The sequence below is a fragment of the Indicator indicator genome, chromosome 36 (genome assembly GCF_027791375.1).
Source record: "Indicator indicator isolate 239-I01 chromosome 36, UM_Iind_1.1, whole genome shotgun sequence".
NCBI classification, from domain to species: Eukaryota; Metazoa; Chordata; class Aves; order Piciformes; family Indicatoridae; genus Indicator; species Indicator indicator.
This window is the reverse complement of record NC_072045.1, coordinates 1,328,886-1,344,697: the sequence shown is the minus strand read 5'-3', so window position 1 is coordinate 1,344,697 and position 15,812 is coordinate 1,328,886. Positions and strand designations below refer to the sequence as shown.

Here is a 15,812-nt window from a genome sequence, read left to right as displayed (position 1 = left end):
TCTCCTGATTTTGACAATTTCAAAGTAGTTGTAAAAGTGCTTTAAAAACCTGCTTTTCTGGCAGGGTGTGAAAGGAAGAGCAGCTTGGGTCTGCAATGAGTTGGAACCAGGAGTTAGTGCCAGGAGAGTTTGGGAGGATGCACCTCAGTGATGGTGAGGGTTTGGAGGCTCAGCTCTGTTAAGTAGAGGCTTGATCTTTGACCTCATGCAAGTGTTGAGGTGGTTTCTGAGGTTCACATTTGGTGGCTTCCCCACCCTGTGCGTCACTTAGCTGCATCCTGTCCTGCACAGAGCTGTTGGAACAAGCTGCCCAGGGAAGTGGTGGAGGGGTTCAAAAGATATATAGACATGGCTCTTGGGGACATGGTGGTGTTGGGGTGAGGGTTGGGCTTGATCTTGGAGGGCTTTTGCACCCTTAGTGATTGTGAGGGTCTGTGTGTGCAGTCCAGCAGTGACCCAGAGGCAGCTGTGCCACAGTAACAGGGCCTCAAGTTGCAGGATGAGCAACATGTGAAGGGTAAAACATTCAGAAACTTGACAGTCCTCAGCTGAAAGACTGAACCAGGCCTGGTAGGTCTGGCTGCTGCTCTTCTTTCTGCCTTTTAAGGGTTCTGGACTGGGTGATCTCTGGAGGTCCCTTCCAGCCCCTAACATTCTGTGATTCTGGGCATGAGGTGGCAGTTCCTGGTTCTGACTGGTCAAGAGCTTGCATACAGGGAACCTGCTGTGGCCTTGGTGGCTGTGAGCACTTTGGTGTTTGTAGCAGTGTGGGGTTGGTTTTGTTAAGGTAGAACAACTGCCCTTAAGAGCTCTTTAATGGTGCATGTTTTGTATATTGCCATGCTTTTTCCTTTGAAAGAGTGAATTGTTCTGGAATTTTCAACAAACCCTGCTTTGTTTTGTGACTGGAAAAAACATGGAGCTGAAGCAGCTGCTTGTGCTCAGCTCTGACAAACATTCAGGCTTATTTCAGGTGGAGCACTTCTTGAAATGCAAAGATCTGCAACTTACTTGGGCTCTTTCTCTTTGCAGGTGTACTATAACATGTCTAATGGTTATGAAGATCACATGGCTGAAGATTGCAGGGATGATATTGGTAGAACAAATTTAATTGTAAACTACCTCCCTCAGAACATGACGCAGGATGAGCTGCGGAGTCTCTTTAGCAGTATCGGCGAAGTTGAGTCTGCAAAGCTCATCCGGGACAAAGTTGCAGGTACCAGCAGTGTCTGAGACACTTTGTGGTTGGCTGCGTGAGCAAATCCTTACCTGAATGCTGTTTGATGGAGAAACAGGAAATGTTTGTGTGTGTATAATCAAGCTGCTGCCAAGTGTGCATGTAACTCACTTGGAATCATAGAATTGGCAGGGCTGGAAGGGACCTCAAGGATCATCCTGTTCCAACCCTCTGCCATGGGCAGGGACACCTCACACCAGATCAGGTTGCTCACAGCCACCTCCAGCCTGGCCTTAAAAACCTCCATGGATGAGGCTTCTACCACCTTCCTGGGCAATTTGTGCCAGTGTCTTACCACCCTCATGGGGAAGAACTTCTTCCTAGTATCCAATCTGAATCTCCCCACTTCAGTTTTGCTCCATTCCCCCCTTCAGATACTGGAAGGCCACAATAAGGTCTCCTTGGAGCCTTCTCCTCTCCAGACTGAACAACCCCAACTCTCTCAGCCTGTCTCCATGGGAGAAGGAGCTCCACACTGCTGGCCACACTTCTTTTGATGCAGCCCAGGATGTGGGTGGCTCTCTGGGCTGCAAGTGCACGCTGGTGGCTTATGTTGAGCTTATCCCCCAGCACCCCCAAGGCTTTGGATATTACTAGGGAGCTGGACTAATTAACGCTAAATTAATGACTGGTTTGTATGTGGTTAAAGATGCCAAGAGGTGCAGCTCCTCAATGCAAACACCAATAGACTTGTCTAAGACTGGTTTGAATTTGGGCCTCATCTTATTTATTCTTCCTATAATCTGAACAGTGTTGTCTCTTCCTGAGCACTGAACCTATAAACAAACCTTTGGATCTGATTTTGGTCAGTACAGGAGTGGCGTGTTTCAGACCTTATCACTGCTGAGGAATTTCACTTTCTGAGCAGAAATAAATCATACAAGCAATCGAGCCCTGAGTTGGAGCGCCAAAAAATAAAAAGTGTGTCGGTGTGAGCTGAAATTCCCCCCCCACCAACAATAACCAGGCTAGCTCAGTCTGGAAGCAAATGAAGGCTGTATTTACAAGCAGAGTCTAAAATCTATGATGAAATGCAATGAATATGTACAAATACACAAAGTTCACAACATTTACAAATATATGCAATCAACAGAAAAGCACAACCGAACTCCCTTTGCTTCCCCCCAAGGGGACCCTCCCAAAGGGGCCTCTCTCTCTCCCAGGAGCTTCCTCCCAGACCCCCCTGGACAGAGAAGCAGAGTTAGTTAAGCAGAAAGTTGTTAACTTAGCTGCCAAGGTCAGTGTGTTATCTTCAGCCAGAAGAGAAGAAGAAACAGCAGCCAGACAGCCCAGCAACTGCCCCCACTGCCGAACGCAGAATGTGCAGAATGCCTACTTTGTTTTGGGTAATAGTTCTTAAACATTTCTATCTATCCAATGGAAGTGTTTAGAACAATCAGTGTTTTGCTTTCTTACACCCAATAGTGACTTATTTATACTCTTTCACTTTCTCTGTTCTGAACTTTGCAAGGAAAAATTAAAAAGACAGTTTCAAACCATCACATACTTCCACGTTCTTTAAATAGAATTCTTAGTGGGAGCTTTAAAAAATGAGAGGAATGAATTATTCAGATCCTTGCAAACAAACAAAATGCTGCTAGAGCAGCTGCTTCTGAGGAGCCATATCTGTGCTTTTTAGGAGCTCTGTGAAGGATCCTTGCACTGTTAAAGTCTTCATTTACAAATTCTGGGTATTCCTATTCAGAATTCATAGAACCTGGATCAGTGGGAGCATGGTTTCTGTAACTGCAGGTTCCTGTGCTGTTAGCTGGCTGTGCACACCTGGCTGTGCTCAGCCTGCAGCTGATTGCCGTGGGGCATTTGCTGCTGCACGTGCTCAGTGTTGGATTTCAGAACCTAGCAGTACTGATTTAGATCATTATCTAATCCACAACAAAGCAGGTCTGGAGCTACTTCCCTGGCTGTAAAAACTGCAGGAAAGCTGATCAACCACATGAGAATTTGGTGCTATCTTAACAGACTTTATTTATATGCTTGAGAGCAGACATGAGAGCTGAATAATTTAACTTTAGAGTTTACTTTCAGAAGGGCTTCTCTGATTTCCATGTCTCTAATTTCTTTCAGGTGAAGTGTTATGTGATAGCTGTGTCTCTCTGCTTACAAAGTGTGCATGTAACAATAATCATGAAATAGTTACCTGCAGTGCTTCTTGCTTTGTGTTCAGCCCAGGCACTGCCATGCACCTTGACATGCAGGGCTTTGCTCTGGAGGCTGCTTTTGCAAGGACCAAACCTAAACCAGCAAGCTTCCATCAGATGTCATGGCTCATCCCCACCTTGGCCTTTCAGGCAAGCAGAAAATGTTCTGTGTGGGTAGTGAGGATATCTCAGGTGGGAAGCAAGGCAGAGCATTGCCTGATGCAGTTCCCTGTAGCATCCAAAGTCTGGTTAACTTTAACTCAGAACTTGACAGTGCTGGGTAGTTTAAAGTCCAAAACTCGCTTGTGTGTTCAGGCATTGCTAACACCCCCCTGAGGAATCAAAAGTGAAATTCCTGTAACATTGCATAGCCCCTGAGTGCCTGCAGACAAAATTCCAGCTTGGCTTTGAAGTGCAAGTGTCTGGTTCTGCCTGGCTGCTTTGCTCAGACCACTTCTTCCTTCTGCTGCCAACTGTTTCGTTCAACTGCAGCCCTGTCAGGAGCAATTCCCAGGCTTTTCCTGCTCCCTAATAGTTTTGGAGTATCAGTGATCAAGAATGAACTTCTTCAGAAGCCTTTTTACTTCCTTTCACTTTTCTGCCCTGTTGTGTTAAGATTCCTGGCTTGTCCGTCTCTGAGCAGAGCTGATGTTTGGCCTCCCCTGAAAACAGCCCTGGGGCCCAGTCCTGCTTTCCTTATGCGTTTTTCTGACCCCACGACAAGCTAGGAGGAAATTAGAGCTGCAAAAGGATCTGCTCAGCTCCCTGACCTTGGTTTCTATGAGGTCAGGTAAGCCATGGTATTGGCAAGATATTGTGGGGTGTAGTGGCCTGGGCAGAAGGGAAGCAACTTCTCCTTTTGTTGGAATTGGACTTTTTAGATTAATTTATCTCTTTTCAATGAAATCACAGCTTTGGTGCACTTAAATCAAAGCATTTTGTCTTTAGAATTGCCTTTATTGATTATTTGCAGAGGTGAAATCAGTGGTTGTCTGATAATGTGTATGTTTTATAAAGCAGTGACTGATATATTCATTTTTTTCTCAAATGAAATATGTAGGGCAGAAAATGCCTTCTGCTTGGAATGCAGCTCTCCATGACTCACTGAACTAGGCTTAGCTTTCAGCAGACTGATTACTTGGATTCAGGAATCCATTTGAAAGGCAAAGTTGGGTGTTGGTTGTTTTATGTTTGGTTGGTTGGTTTGTTTTTTTTTTTTTTTTCTCTCTCCTTTGAGCAAGGTATTTAATTTTTGACCAGAGGGTCTGTGGTGTTGGATTTGGTTCAGGTACAGCATGGTGCTGAACAGGCTTTCATGTGCCATAATCAGGTTCATAACACTTACAGAAACTCCGTAAAGACACCAGGCTGCTTCTCCACTTTGTTACTGATGAACACTGTAGGAGGCTGAAAGCAGCTGCCAACCAGTGTCGGTTTCCATCCCTTACTGGGAATCTTCTGCTTCGTGTGTGCTGGACTGGAACAGTTTGTAGAAGCATGACTGCAGCTGGTTTGCTGTTTGAGACTTGGTGGCTTCTGGTGGGTTTGCTTTGGTTGATTTGTGGTTTGGGTGATTTTTGTGGGTATGGTTTTGGTTTTTGTGTTCCCCTCCCATTTTTTTTTTTTTTTTGTGTTCTGGGTTTGTTTTTTCTGTTCTTGTTTTGCTGGGTTTTTTTGTTTGTAACTGTAAAGAGTAACTTGTGCACAGTATGTGAGCCCTGTGCAGTTGCTCCAGAGATGTCCCTGCTCACTGCAAGGGGGTTGGACAAGGTGAGGCAGAGCAGGGTTAGGCTGGAGCTTAGGAAGAACTTCTTCAGTACCGTGGTGGTGAGACTGGCACAGGCTGCCCAGGGAGGCTGTGACTGCCTTCTCCCTGGGGGTGTTCAAGGCCAGGCTGGATGAGGCCTTGAGCAGCTGAGTCTGGTTGAGAGGTGTCCCTGCCCATGGCAGGGGGGTTGGAGTAGATGAGCTCTGAGGTCCCTTCCATCCTGAGCCATTCTAGGATTCTCCAGTTTGTATATTGCTTTTCCTAAGCACTTCCAGACATGGTTTTAACTTGTGAGGAATTAAATAGTTCCTGGGCTTGATGGGCAAGTACTGGATTGCTGCTCACTGTACCTTGTGTTTATGGTGGTTGTGTCTTGGACATCCAGGATTTCTGTCAGAAAACTGCAGGACTCATTTTGGATGTTGTTCTTTCTGTTAGACCTTCGGACCAGCACTAGCCACGCCTTGATGACCTAGAGGCTGAGCCCTCTGGAAACATTGGAAAGTTGTTTCCTGATAAAGTGTGGCACAGGTCAGGTTTGAACTGTGGCTTTTCACTCTTCCATCTCCTGGCCTTCAGTGTGGTGATTGCTGAGACTTGAGTAGCAGTTCAGGTGATGAAATCCTCTCTTCCTGTGGCTCTGGCCAAGGCTGAGAGCAAGGAATAGGGCTGGGGTTTATCTCATCAGCCTGGACTGCAGCCCTCTGGCACTGACTAGTGGTGCCAAACCTGTGGCCTCTACTGACTTCCTACCCAGCAGTGTAGGATGCTAAAGGTCCTTTCTTGGAGCACCTCCCTTCTGCCATGGATGACTCAATAGGAGAAGTAGGCCTTGGAACATATTTTGCGCTGGGGATGCTTGATCTTGGGATAGCCAAATTCTGGGCTCTGGGTTTCTGGCCAATCTGCTGTGCAGGCCTCCTCTTACAATTCAAGACAGACAGGAATCTGCTGGAGAGTGTCCAGTGGAGGCTACAAGGATGATTGGAGAACTGGAACCTCTGCTATGAAGAAAGACTGAGGGACCTGGGGCTGGTTAGTCTGGAGAGGAGAAGGCTGAGAAGGAATCTGATCAATATCTGTAAGTATCTGAGGGGTGGGTGTCAGGACGCAGGTGCCAGGCTCTTTCCAGTGGTGCCCAGTGTCAGGATGTCTGATGTGCATGGTGTGGGTGCTGCTAATCAGCAGCTGTAGCTTTCCTGAACCTGGCTGTCCTGAGCCTGCTCTGTGCCCTGCTGGGCCAAATGCTAAAGCTGCAGGTTAGTGCCCTGAGCCTAAGTTGTATTTAGCTTTTCTGTCCTTTACTGAAATGCTTCTGCTCCTAAAGCTGGCTGTCCTAAAGCTCTGCTGTGCTTAGGGTCTCAGACCACTGTGGGATCTCATTGCTGCTGGCACCCATAGCCCTGCTCTGAGTACCTGGTGACCTGTGTGCTGCTCTAGAAGTGCTCAGTCTGATGGTAGTTGATTTGGTTAGGGAAGCATCCAGCTTCTGGAGGGTTCTTGTTCCCTCCCTCTCCCCTGGACTGCTTGAGCAGGGAGTAAGGTATCCTGTGACAGCACAACATTCATGTGTTTGCACTCTGGGAAATGCAGGATGTGATCCTTCAGGCTGCCAAAGGCTCTGTGCCTGTCAGCTACCAAAGCATAGCCATCTCTGCAGGCACTGAAAGGAGACAGCAAGGCTTCCTCTCCTCTGTCTGCACCTCCTCACATAAGGTCAAGCTCTGATGGAGTTCCCTAAGGATGAGCTCCTTGATCAGCAGCTGTCAGGCACAAAGGTATTGCTCCCCTTTGCTGAAAAGTGTGCAGCAGAATGGACATTCTGGGGTGGTCTGTGAGGTTGGGTGCAGAAATCTGGGGTCTGTCTCAAACGGCTGTAGTCACAGCTCCCACTGCAGTGTGCACCTGGCAAGGTGTTTACAGGACCAGCAAGAGAGAATCTCGAGGTAGTTGGAGTTCCTCAGGAATGTGGCTTTATCTGCACCTCTCCCTGTTTCTGTTCATGATATCTGCTCTAGAAGACTCTCCACAGAAATTAAAGAAAATTAATATCTGCGTCCTAAGCTTTGAAAGCAGAAAGAGAAGGGAGATTTGAATGCACTGCTTGCAGCTGCTAATAGGCGGCAAGCAGCTCTGGCTCTTAGGGCAGGGTTCCTGGTTTCTGGGATGTGTTTAAATGTTATGTATGGCTGATTTGCTTCCTTTTGCATGGGGAAAAAGCCCTGTGAAATCCCTTCTGCATGCTGCCCTGGGAGGCATCATTGCCCCTGGAAGGTTTGGTGGTTTTTTTTAGCTTTTGAGTTGGTAGTGTGCAATTTCTACTCAATGTGCATTGAAGAGCACCCAGCAGCAGTGTTTAACTCAGTGAAAATTGCAAATGGTTTGTGGACAAATTGTCCAAATCCTAACAGTGAACACCCTGCTGGCATTGCCAGCTTTACTTCATTTCCTGCCCATACAAACCACTTCAGAGCTACCAGCTGGGTTCTGGCAGGGTGTGAGAATACCCTCAAGAGAAAGGTGGCTGGAGCTGCTGAGGGGGTTCAGAGTACAGCTAGCAGCAGCTGGTGCAGCACTTCCTGGGCTCTGCCTCTAAATGTTCTGGGAACTCCTGGGATTGCCAAGGGACTTGTGGGAACCCTCTGAGGAGCTGGGGTGCTTGCTGCTGCCAGAAGAAGGTAGCTGTAGGAGGCCTTGGCTTCTAGCAAGGTGCTCGGAGCTCTTACAGGTCAGAGGCAGGTTGGAGCTTCTGTCCAGCTGAGCCTTGGTTAGGGAGAGTCAAACACCTTGAGCTTAGGACAGGGCCACGTAACAGCCCAGGACAGAGTATAGCTCCCAGAGTGCTCCAGCCCTTGGATCATCTTTGTGGTCTCCTCTGGATTCACTCCAACAGCTCTGTGTCCTCCTTGTGCTGGGGACACCAGAAGTGGGCAGTGTTTGAGCTGAGTTCTCACCAGAGCAGAGCAAAGGGTTGTTCTTGTCTGCAGGATACTGTCGAGGACCTGTGGGTGAATTACAGCAGTCTGAGGCTGGTGGTCAGCAGCATGAAGTCCAGCTGAAGGCAAGTCACTGGTGAAGAACCCAAAGGTTTACTGTCAGCACCAGTTCTGTTTAAAACTTTGGGTCAGGCCCCAGATGGTGGCACAGATTGCACTCGGAGCTTGATGCAGCTGATACCAAGCTGGGAGGAGTGTCTGAGGTGGTCAGAGGGAGCTGACGGTGTTCTCTGAAAGCTTTAAGGCAGGGCTGGCATAACAGAGGGTGACTCCCTAGGGTTAGGGTTGTGAGCATCCTTTTACTGGCTGGAGAACTGAGAGGTTGAACACTCTCACTTGCTATCCCTTATCAGCCATAGGCACAAGTTCAAAAAGGCACACAGTTGTCCATGGGGTACTCCACCAAAGCTGACATCTTCACTTTTCCCTCGTGAAGCCATGAAAATGAGTCCTGTAGCAGTCATCTTTTGTACTTTATTTCTCAATGTTTTTAGTGGAAGCTGTTGTTCCTCATCTTCTTGGGATACTTTCCTTGTCTTTCAAAGGAGCAGCAGTGTGCACCTGAAAATTTATTTCAGAGCTTAACTCTGAAGCACTTCAGTACCTGAAGGAGGCTGCAATAAGGCTGTAGAGAGACTGTTTGCAAAGGCCTGCAGTGATAGGACCAGGGGCAATGACTTCAAACTAGAGCAGAGCAGATTTAGATTGGATGTGAGGAACAAGTTCTGCACCACAAGAGTAGTGGAGTGCCGGAGCAGGTTGCCCAGGGAGGTGGTTGAGGCACCATTCTCTGGAGATATTCAAGGTGAAGCTGGACAGGGCTCAGGGCAACCTGATCTAGTTGGGGATGTCCTTGCTGACTGCAGGGGGTTGGACTGGATGAGCTTTGGAGGTCCCTTCCCACCCAAACCATTCTGTGATACTGCACTGCAATGTTTGCAGCTATGTAGGTGTCATTACTTAAACTGAAGTTCCTTCCTTAGGAGATGGGGTAGGGGAGTGTGGATTTTTCAGCCCTTGGTGTCTGCAATTGTCAGGATTCTGTTCCTACCACAGACAAAAATTCGTTGAAGAAAGGAGATCTCAGTGAGCAGGTGAAGGCATTTCCCTCCCAAAAGTTTCCTCTGGAAACCAGCCTGTGGTGTTCATGCACAACTTTGGGCCTGGTAATTTCTGTGTTCACTTTCCAAATCGTCTTGACAGCATCTAGATGTTGGCAATTCAGCTGGAAAAAGAGCCCTGGAGCAACTTAAATCTCAATAGAAAAGGTTTGGGAAATGATAGAAATGAAAACATGGGAAGAGAACTTAGAGATGATATAAATATATGGAAGGACTTTGTGACTGCAAGCATTAAAGCTTTTCATGTCCAGGAGATAAAGCTCTCTCTCTTGCTGCACATGATCCCATTGTTAAACGTTGTAGAGCTGGGGAGGTCCGTGTAAGGTGTCTCTTGGAACCAGGCTAAAGAACAGACTTATGTCAGGTTGGGTTTGGAGCTTTTGGCTGCTTCTGAAGTGCCTGCACTGCTTGCAACCATATTTGTTTCAAGGCAGATGCCATTTGTTCTGCAGAGGGAGGAGAGGCAACTCTGTGTCACTGCTCATGTTCTCCTCAGCTGTGTGAAGGTCAGGCTCTCCAGACCACTTAGATGCCACTTTGCCATTAAATGTCCCCAGAGGAGACTCTTCTTTCTTGGCCATGGAGCAGAAAGAGGCTCACAAAGCCAGACCTGCAGGCTTGAAGACTTAGGCAGAAGCAGGCATGGGCTGGGCTGGCAGCCTGTGTCAGGGACACTGAATGCAGGCCTGTGGCAGAAGCTGCTGAGCTGTGCTGTGGACACTGCCCACAGAGGTGTTCAAAGGACAAATGTTGTCAAGTGCTTAGATACAAACCCAAGCTTTAGGGTTTGTGCTACCCAGGGGTGTGCTTGGTGTGCACGTGGAGCACAGTGCAGTGACTCCTGGGGTGGTGTTGCTCTGACACCTCCAGCCTTGCAGCAGTGCAGTCCTGCCCAGCTGTGCTACCAGCTTAGGTACCAAACTGCCCAGTGGGGCTGAGCTTTGCCCCCAGCCTGGCACAAAGACCATCCCATGGGACTTTTGCAGGGCTTTCTTGGTGTTTGCATGGCCAAGAATGGCTTTGGGCCTGTCTCAGTACCTGTACCGGACCCACTGCACTTAGCTCTGTCTCCAGCAGCATGTGTCCTGGTTTTGGGGCACTTGGAGTGGTGACCATGTTACAATTTGGAGGGAAAAGAGAGAGCCCAGCAGCTCTTCAGTGCCAGAGCTGGAGCAGGTGTGAGGACGTTGCTGAGGAATGTAGGAGTGTGGGTACTCAGAGACTGGATCAGCAAAGAGCTCTGGGTTCAGGCTGTAGGTTTCAGCTTCATGTTTTCAGAGTGGCTGAGATGCATCATTAATACCTTTAGTGAAGGACTGAGGTTGAGCTGTGAGGTAGACCAGTGATAACCAGATGGGCTTCTGTTTTTGGTGGTGGGACTTGATCCAGACAGGCTTGGAGTGGGAAGTGAGGCCCTTCCACTGTTAGGCTGGAAGATCTGTGCTGAAATAGTTCAGGTTTTTGCACGCATCCAAAAATCCAATTTGACTCCCTCAGGAAGCTGTGCTCCGGTTGGTGGTGGTGGTTTCTCTTTAGTGGGTGCTCTTTGGAGGAAGGTGTGTGTAGTGTTTTGTTTGCTGGGGCTTTAGTGTGGTTTTGTTTGGTCGGTTTTCTTTGTTAAGGCCATGGGAGAATCACTAAAGCTGCAACTTCAAGATCAAGTCCAACCATAACCCAGCTACCATGACCACTAAACCATGTCCCGAAGTGCCACATCTACAACTTCTTGAACACCTTCAGGGATGGGGACTCCACTACCTCCCTGGGCAGCCTGTTCCAATCCCTCACCGCTCTGGAAGCAAAGAAACTTCTCCTAATGTCCAACCTAAACCTCCCCTGGCTCTACTCAAGTCCATTTCCTCTCATCCTGGTGCTGGTTACCTGGGAGAAGAGACTAACCCCAGCCTCACTGCAGCCTCCTTTCAGGGAGCTGTAGAGGGCAATGAGGTCTCCCCTCAGCCTCCTCTTCTCCAGACCAAACACCCACAGCTCTCTCAGCCTCTCCTCATATGTTGCCCTCCCAACCCCTCACCAGCCTTGTTGCTCGTCTCTGGACACCCTGCAGCCCCTCAGTGTCTTTCCTCCTGTGGTGTGAAACCAGAAGCTGCCAAGGGGGTAACAAATAGCAGCTGCCTGTCTTCTAATTTGAGCCAAACTGTCTGGGTGGAACCTGTCAAGTTTTGAAAAATATTAAAGTGAAAAAAGGGGTTAGAAGTTATGATGTGGAGCAGATTTAACATTGCGCTGAAGGACATGATGAGAGGAGCTAGAAACCAGCATCCTCTCCTGAGACCAGTGGGCAAAAATGACAGAATAAAACTAGTGGAAGCCTACAGAAATGATTTCTCAGTTAAAAATAGCCTGAGTAGGTGCTTCCAAAAATGTGACAGAACTAGTCCACTGCAAACTGCCAGAGCCTGCTTTGCCAGCCAGGGAGCAGCTTGGGTCATTCCAGGCTTTGGTTTAAGAACTACACCAGAAATCAACTCCAAAGGCTGCATCAGGAGCAGCAGGGCAAGAGAGGGGATTCTGCCTCTTTCCTCTGCTCTGCTGAGACCTCACCTCCAATCCTGCCTCCAGGTCTGGTGTCCCCAGCAGAAGAAGGACACAGAGCTGCTGAACTGCGTCCAGAGGAGGCCACAAAGATGGTCCAAGGGCTGGAGCAGCTCTGCTGTGAGCACAGGCTACAGGAGATGGGGGTGTTCAGCCTGGAGAAGACTCCAGGGGGACCTTAGAGCTGTGTTCCAGTGTCTGAAGGGATCCTGTGGGAAGGCTGCAGAGGGACTGTTCATGATGGTGTCTGAGACAGGTCAAGGGGGAATGGTTTGAAGCTGAGGCAGAGCAGGGTTGGACTGGAGCTCAGGAAAAAGCTCTTCAGGAAGAGGATGGTTTAGACTCTGGAACAGGCTGCCCAGGGAGGCTGTGGATGCCTCCTGTGGGGGTGTTCAAGGCCAGGGTGGATGAGGCCTTGAGCAGCTGAGTCCAGTTGAGAGGTGTCCCTGCCCATGGTGGGGAGGTTGCAGTAGATATCTCTGAGGTCCCTTCCAACCTCAGCCATTCTAGGATTCTATCAATGGGAGAAAATATTCTGAGGGAGAAGCAGAGTGGATTCTTTAGTCTAAATCTTTCATTAATGCTCAGTTCTGGTCCATCCCTACTCCAAGCATGCAGATAGGCTTCATATGAAACTATCTGTCAGCTGGAAGAACCTCAGATGAATGCAGTGTTGAGTTCCTCTCTCTGTGGTTTGGGCCCAGAGCATGGTGCAGTTCTGTGGAACACTCACTCAGCCCCCTGCTCCAGAGCAGTCAGCTGTGAGGCCAGCCCAGGTTACTCGGGACATTATCCCTTCTGCTCTTGTAAAACTCCCTGTGCTGCAGACCTCCTGTCACCAGCATGGTGGTGTTCCTGTGCCAAGCTCATGCCAGTGTCTTGGTGCCTTTCCTGTGTCAGGGCACATGAAAATTTGGATGCAGTATTTTAGGTGTTGTCTAGTGAGTAAAAGAGGATCTTTTCTTCTTCCTGTGAGGAGCTGCTGGGGTTGCTTAGTCTGGAGAAGAGAGGCTGAGGGGAGACCTCATTGCTCTCTACAACTACCTGGAAGGAGGTGAAGTGGGGGTTGGTCTCTTCTCCCTAGGACCAGGTGATAGAAGGAGAGGAAATGGCCTTAAGTTGCACCAGGGGGAGGTTCAAGTTGGAGATCAGGAAAAAGTAGTTTGCTGCAAGAGTGGTCAGGGGTTGGACCAGGCTGCCCAGGAAGGTGGGGGAGGGGTTCAAGAAACCTATGGCCATAGCACCTGGGGGCATGGTTTAATGGCCATGGTGGTGCTGGGTTGATGGTTGGACTCAACCTTGGAGGCCTTTTTCATCCAAAACAATTAAGTCATTTCTCCTGGCTGTAGGAGAGTGCAGGATGCTCTTAACTTTCTCATAGTGCACTGCTGGCTCCTGCTTACTTTGCTCTTTTCTGCACAGCTGCTCAGTCAGTGCCACTCTGTGGTGCTGCCAAGGTTGTTCCATCCCACGGTCAGGGCTTTGCATCCATCCTTGCTGCACTTCACAGAATGCCTCTTGGCCCATTCCTTCAGGTGTTAGGCTGCTCTGGGTGGCAGCCCTGCCCTCAGAGAGTCTGTCTTGTCCCATGGATGTACATGAGTCAAGTTCTCTCACCTAGTCTGTCCCTTAAGTGATCTTCACCCAATGGTCCTTTGAACCCTTTCCCAAGTGCAGAGGCCCTGTTAGACTTTGCCAGTGAAGCATCAGGCAAAGAAGGGCTCCTGTGTCACTGCCACCACATCACTCACCTGGTCAGCAGCCTTCTCACCTTTTCCTTCTGCAGCCTTGCACTGCTGAGACAGCAGGAGAAGTTTTGCTTGTTACCCTTGAGATAATTTCTTTGTTTGCCTCCATCCCTTTGGAGTGTCAGCTGCAGCTGAGCTCTGGCTCTGGGGCAGGACAGTTTCTGAATCTCTCCTTGTGTGGCTGTCACTTCCTCCAGTTCCTGTATGTGGCCTCTTTGCCTTGGAGCCCTGCCAGCAGCTCCCTGCTCAGCCAGGCTCTGTGCTGCCACATCTGCTGCTGTTCCTGGGTGCTGGGACCTTGGGAAACAAAAGTTGCTGTGTGCAGCAGCGACTTGGCTCAGGGGTTAGAACACAGCCTCCTGATGCTGTGCTCTGCCCTCCTGCCTTGCCACACTTCTGGCACTGCCACAGCCCTCTTGTGGCGTCTTTGATGCGAGGGTGCTTGCACTTTTCTCAGGGTTGGTGTGGTGCTGTCCCCAGCCATCCAGCAGTGTCACTGCACTGGAGGCAGCCCACACAGGGCTAATCTGAGCACTTGGATCTGTTCTCATCCTCTGCACTGCAGTTGCCACTTGGAATTCTGCTTTTTCAGCAGACTGAAGCTTGCTGTTTGTTCATGCTGCTTCTTGGTGCATTCCCACACATTCAGCTGGTTAGCACTCACAGCACATTTTGTGAAGCCAAGCAAATGAAAAAGCCCAAGTTCTGCTCCCTTTCCAGGACTCCACATCCTCCCCTGAGCCACATCTGGGGAGATCTGTTCCATATTTGTGTTATTTCCTTGGGCTGAACTAATACTTTCCCAGTTCAGAGAGAGATTGCTAATCTGAAATACCTCCACACTTGAGGTGCTCTGACACAACAGTAGCCAATTCCGGTTTTCTTAATGTTCTTGGGGAGAACCCATTGGAGCTGCTGTGAGAGGGAGCAGAGGTAAATAAGCACCAGCTCTGCTCTCATCTTGGACTCCCCAGGCACATTGGAGTTGTCAGTCAGGAGCAGGAGGAGAGGAAGAAACAAGCTCAGAACTGAAGCAGGGTCTGGGGGAGCTGGGAGAGAATGGAACGACATGGCCAGAACCCAAGTGATACACAGCAAAACTGAGGCCTCTGCCATGAAAGGGCTTTTATCATGGAAACAGAACTGGATTCTTTCTGCTGAAGAAGCAGTTTGCTTAAAGCTAGGGTTTGTGGCTATTCATCCAGATGAGGAGCTGCTTGAAATCTCTGCCTCTGGAGTACAGTTGCATTTATATCTGTACAGACTTCTACAAAACTTTCTGAAGATGGGGTTTGCCCCCAAATTATTTCAGTTAATAGTAATTAACTATTGTAGTTCTGCCTTCCTTTGCATGGCAGGTTTCTAGCAGCCTCTTAACACCATGGTAAAGCAAACTAGTAGTCTCCTTGGCTGGGATGAAGACTTGGCATAAATCAGAAAGCTGTGGAAGTGCTGATTCCTCCTCTCTTCCCTGGCATTCCCTCGAGGCAGGCAATTCAGCCTGGTTAGGCTGAGGGAACCTGAAGCCAAGTTGTGAATAAAGAGAGGACTGCTGAGGAGTGCTCAGGCGGGGGAAGGTGCCTCCTGCAGCAACAGGGCTGTCCTCTGTCACATCTCCTGCCCTGTTCAATCATGAAACCAGCAACCAAATGGCAGGAGATGGCTGAGGTCGATGTGTGAGGTGTTTTAGAGCAAGGCAGGATGATGTCTGCTGCCAGCTTTGGGAGAGCTGGGGTTTTTAGCACTGAAGGAATCCTAGAATGGCTCAGGTTGGAAGGGACCTCAGAGCTCATCTACTGCAACCTCCCCACCATGGGCAGGGACACCTCTCAACTGGACTCAGCTGCTCAAGGCCTCATCCACCCTGGCCTTGAACACCCCCACAGGAGGCATTCACAGCCTCCCTGGGCAGCCTGTTCCAGAGTCTAAACCATCCTCTTCCTGAAGAGCTTTTTCCTGAGCTCCAGTCCAACCCTGCTCTGCCTCAGCTTCAAACCATTCCCCCTTGACCTGTCTCAGACACCATCATGAACAGTCCCTCTGCAGCCTTCCCACAGGATCCCTTCAGGCACTGGAACACAGCTCTAAGGTCCCCCTGGAGTCTTCTCCAGGCTGAACACCCCCATCTCCTGTAGCCTGTGCTCACAGCAGAGCTGCTCCAGCCCTTGGACCATCTTTGTGGCCTCCTCTGGACGCAGTTCAGCAGCTCTGTGTCCTTCTTCTGCTGGGG

General features: G+C 49.2%; 1 protein-coding gene across 3 annotated transcripts in view; it reads left to right on the top strand.

Moving 5' to 3' along the window:
* The first annotated feature begins 1,041 nt into the window (after positions 1-1,041).
* Positions 1,042-15,812, top strand: part of ELAVL1 (ELAV like RNA binding protein 1) — a 32,562-nt gene continuing 17,791 nt past the window's right edge. For all 3 annotated transcript variants that reach the window (XM_054396326.1, XM_054396329.1, XM_054396328.1), the window contains exon 1: positions 1,042-1,216. In XM_054396326.1, coding sequence (XP_054252301.1) covers positions 1,045-1,216 — 172 coding nt within the window. In that variant the 5' untranslated portion in view covers positions 1,042-1,044. The remainder of the gene's footprint in view (positions 1,217-15,812) is intronic.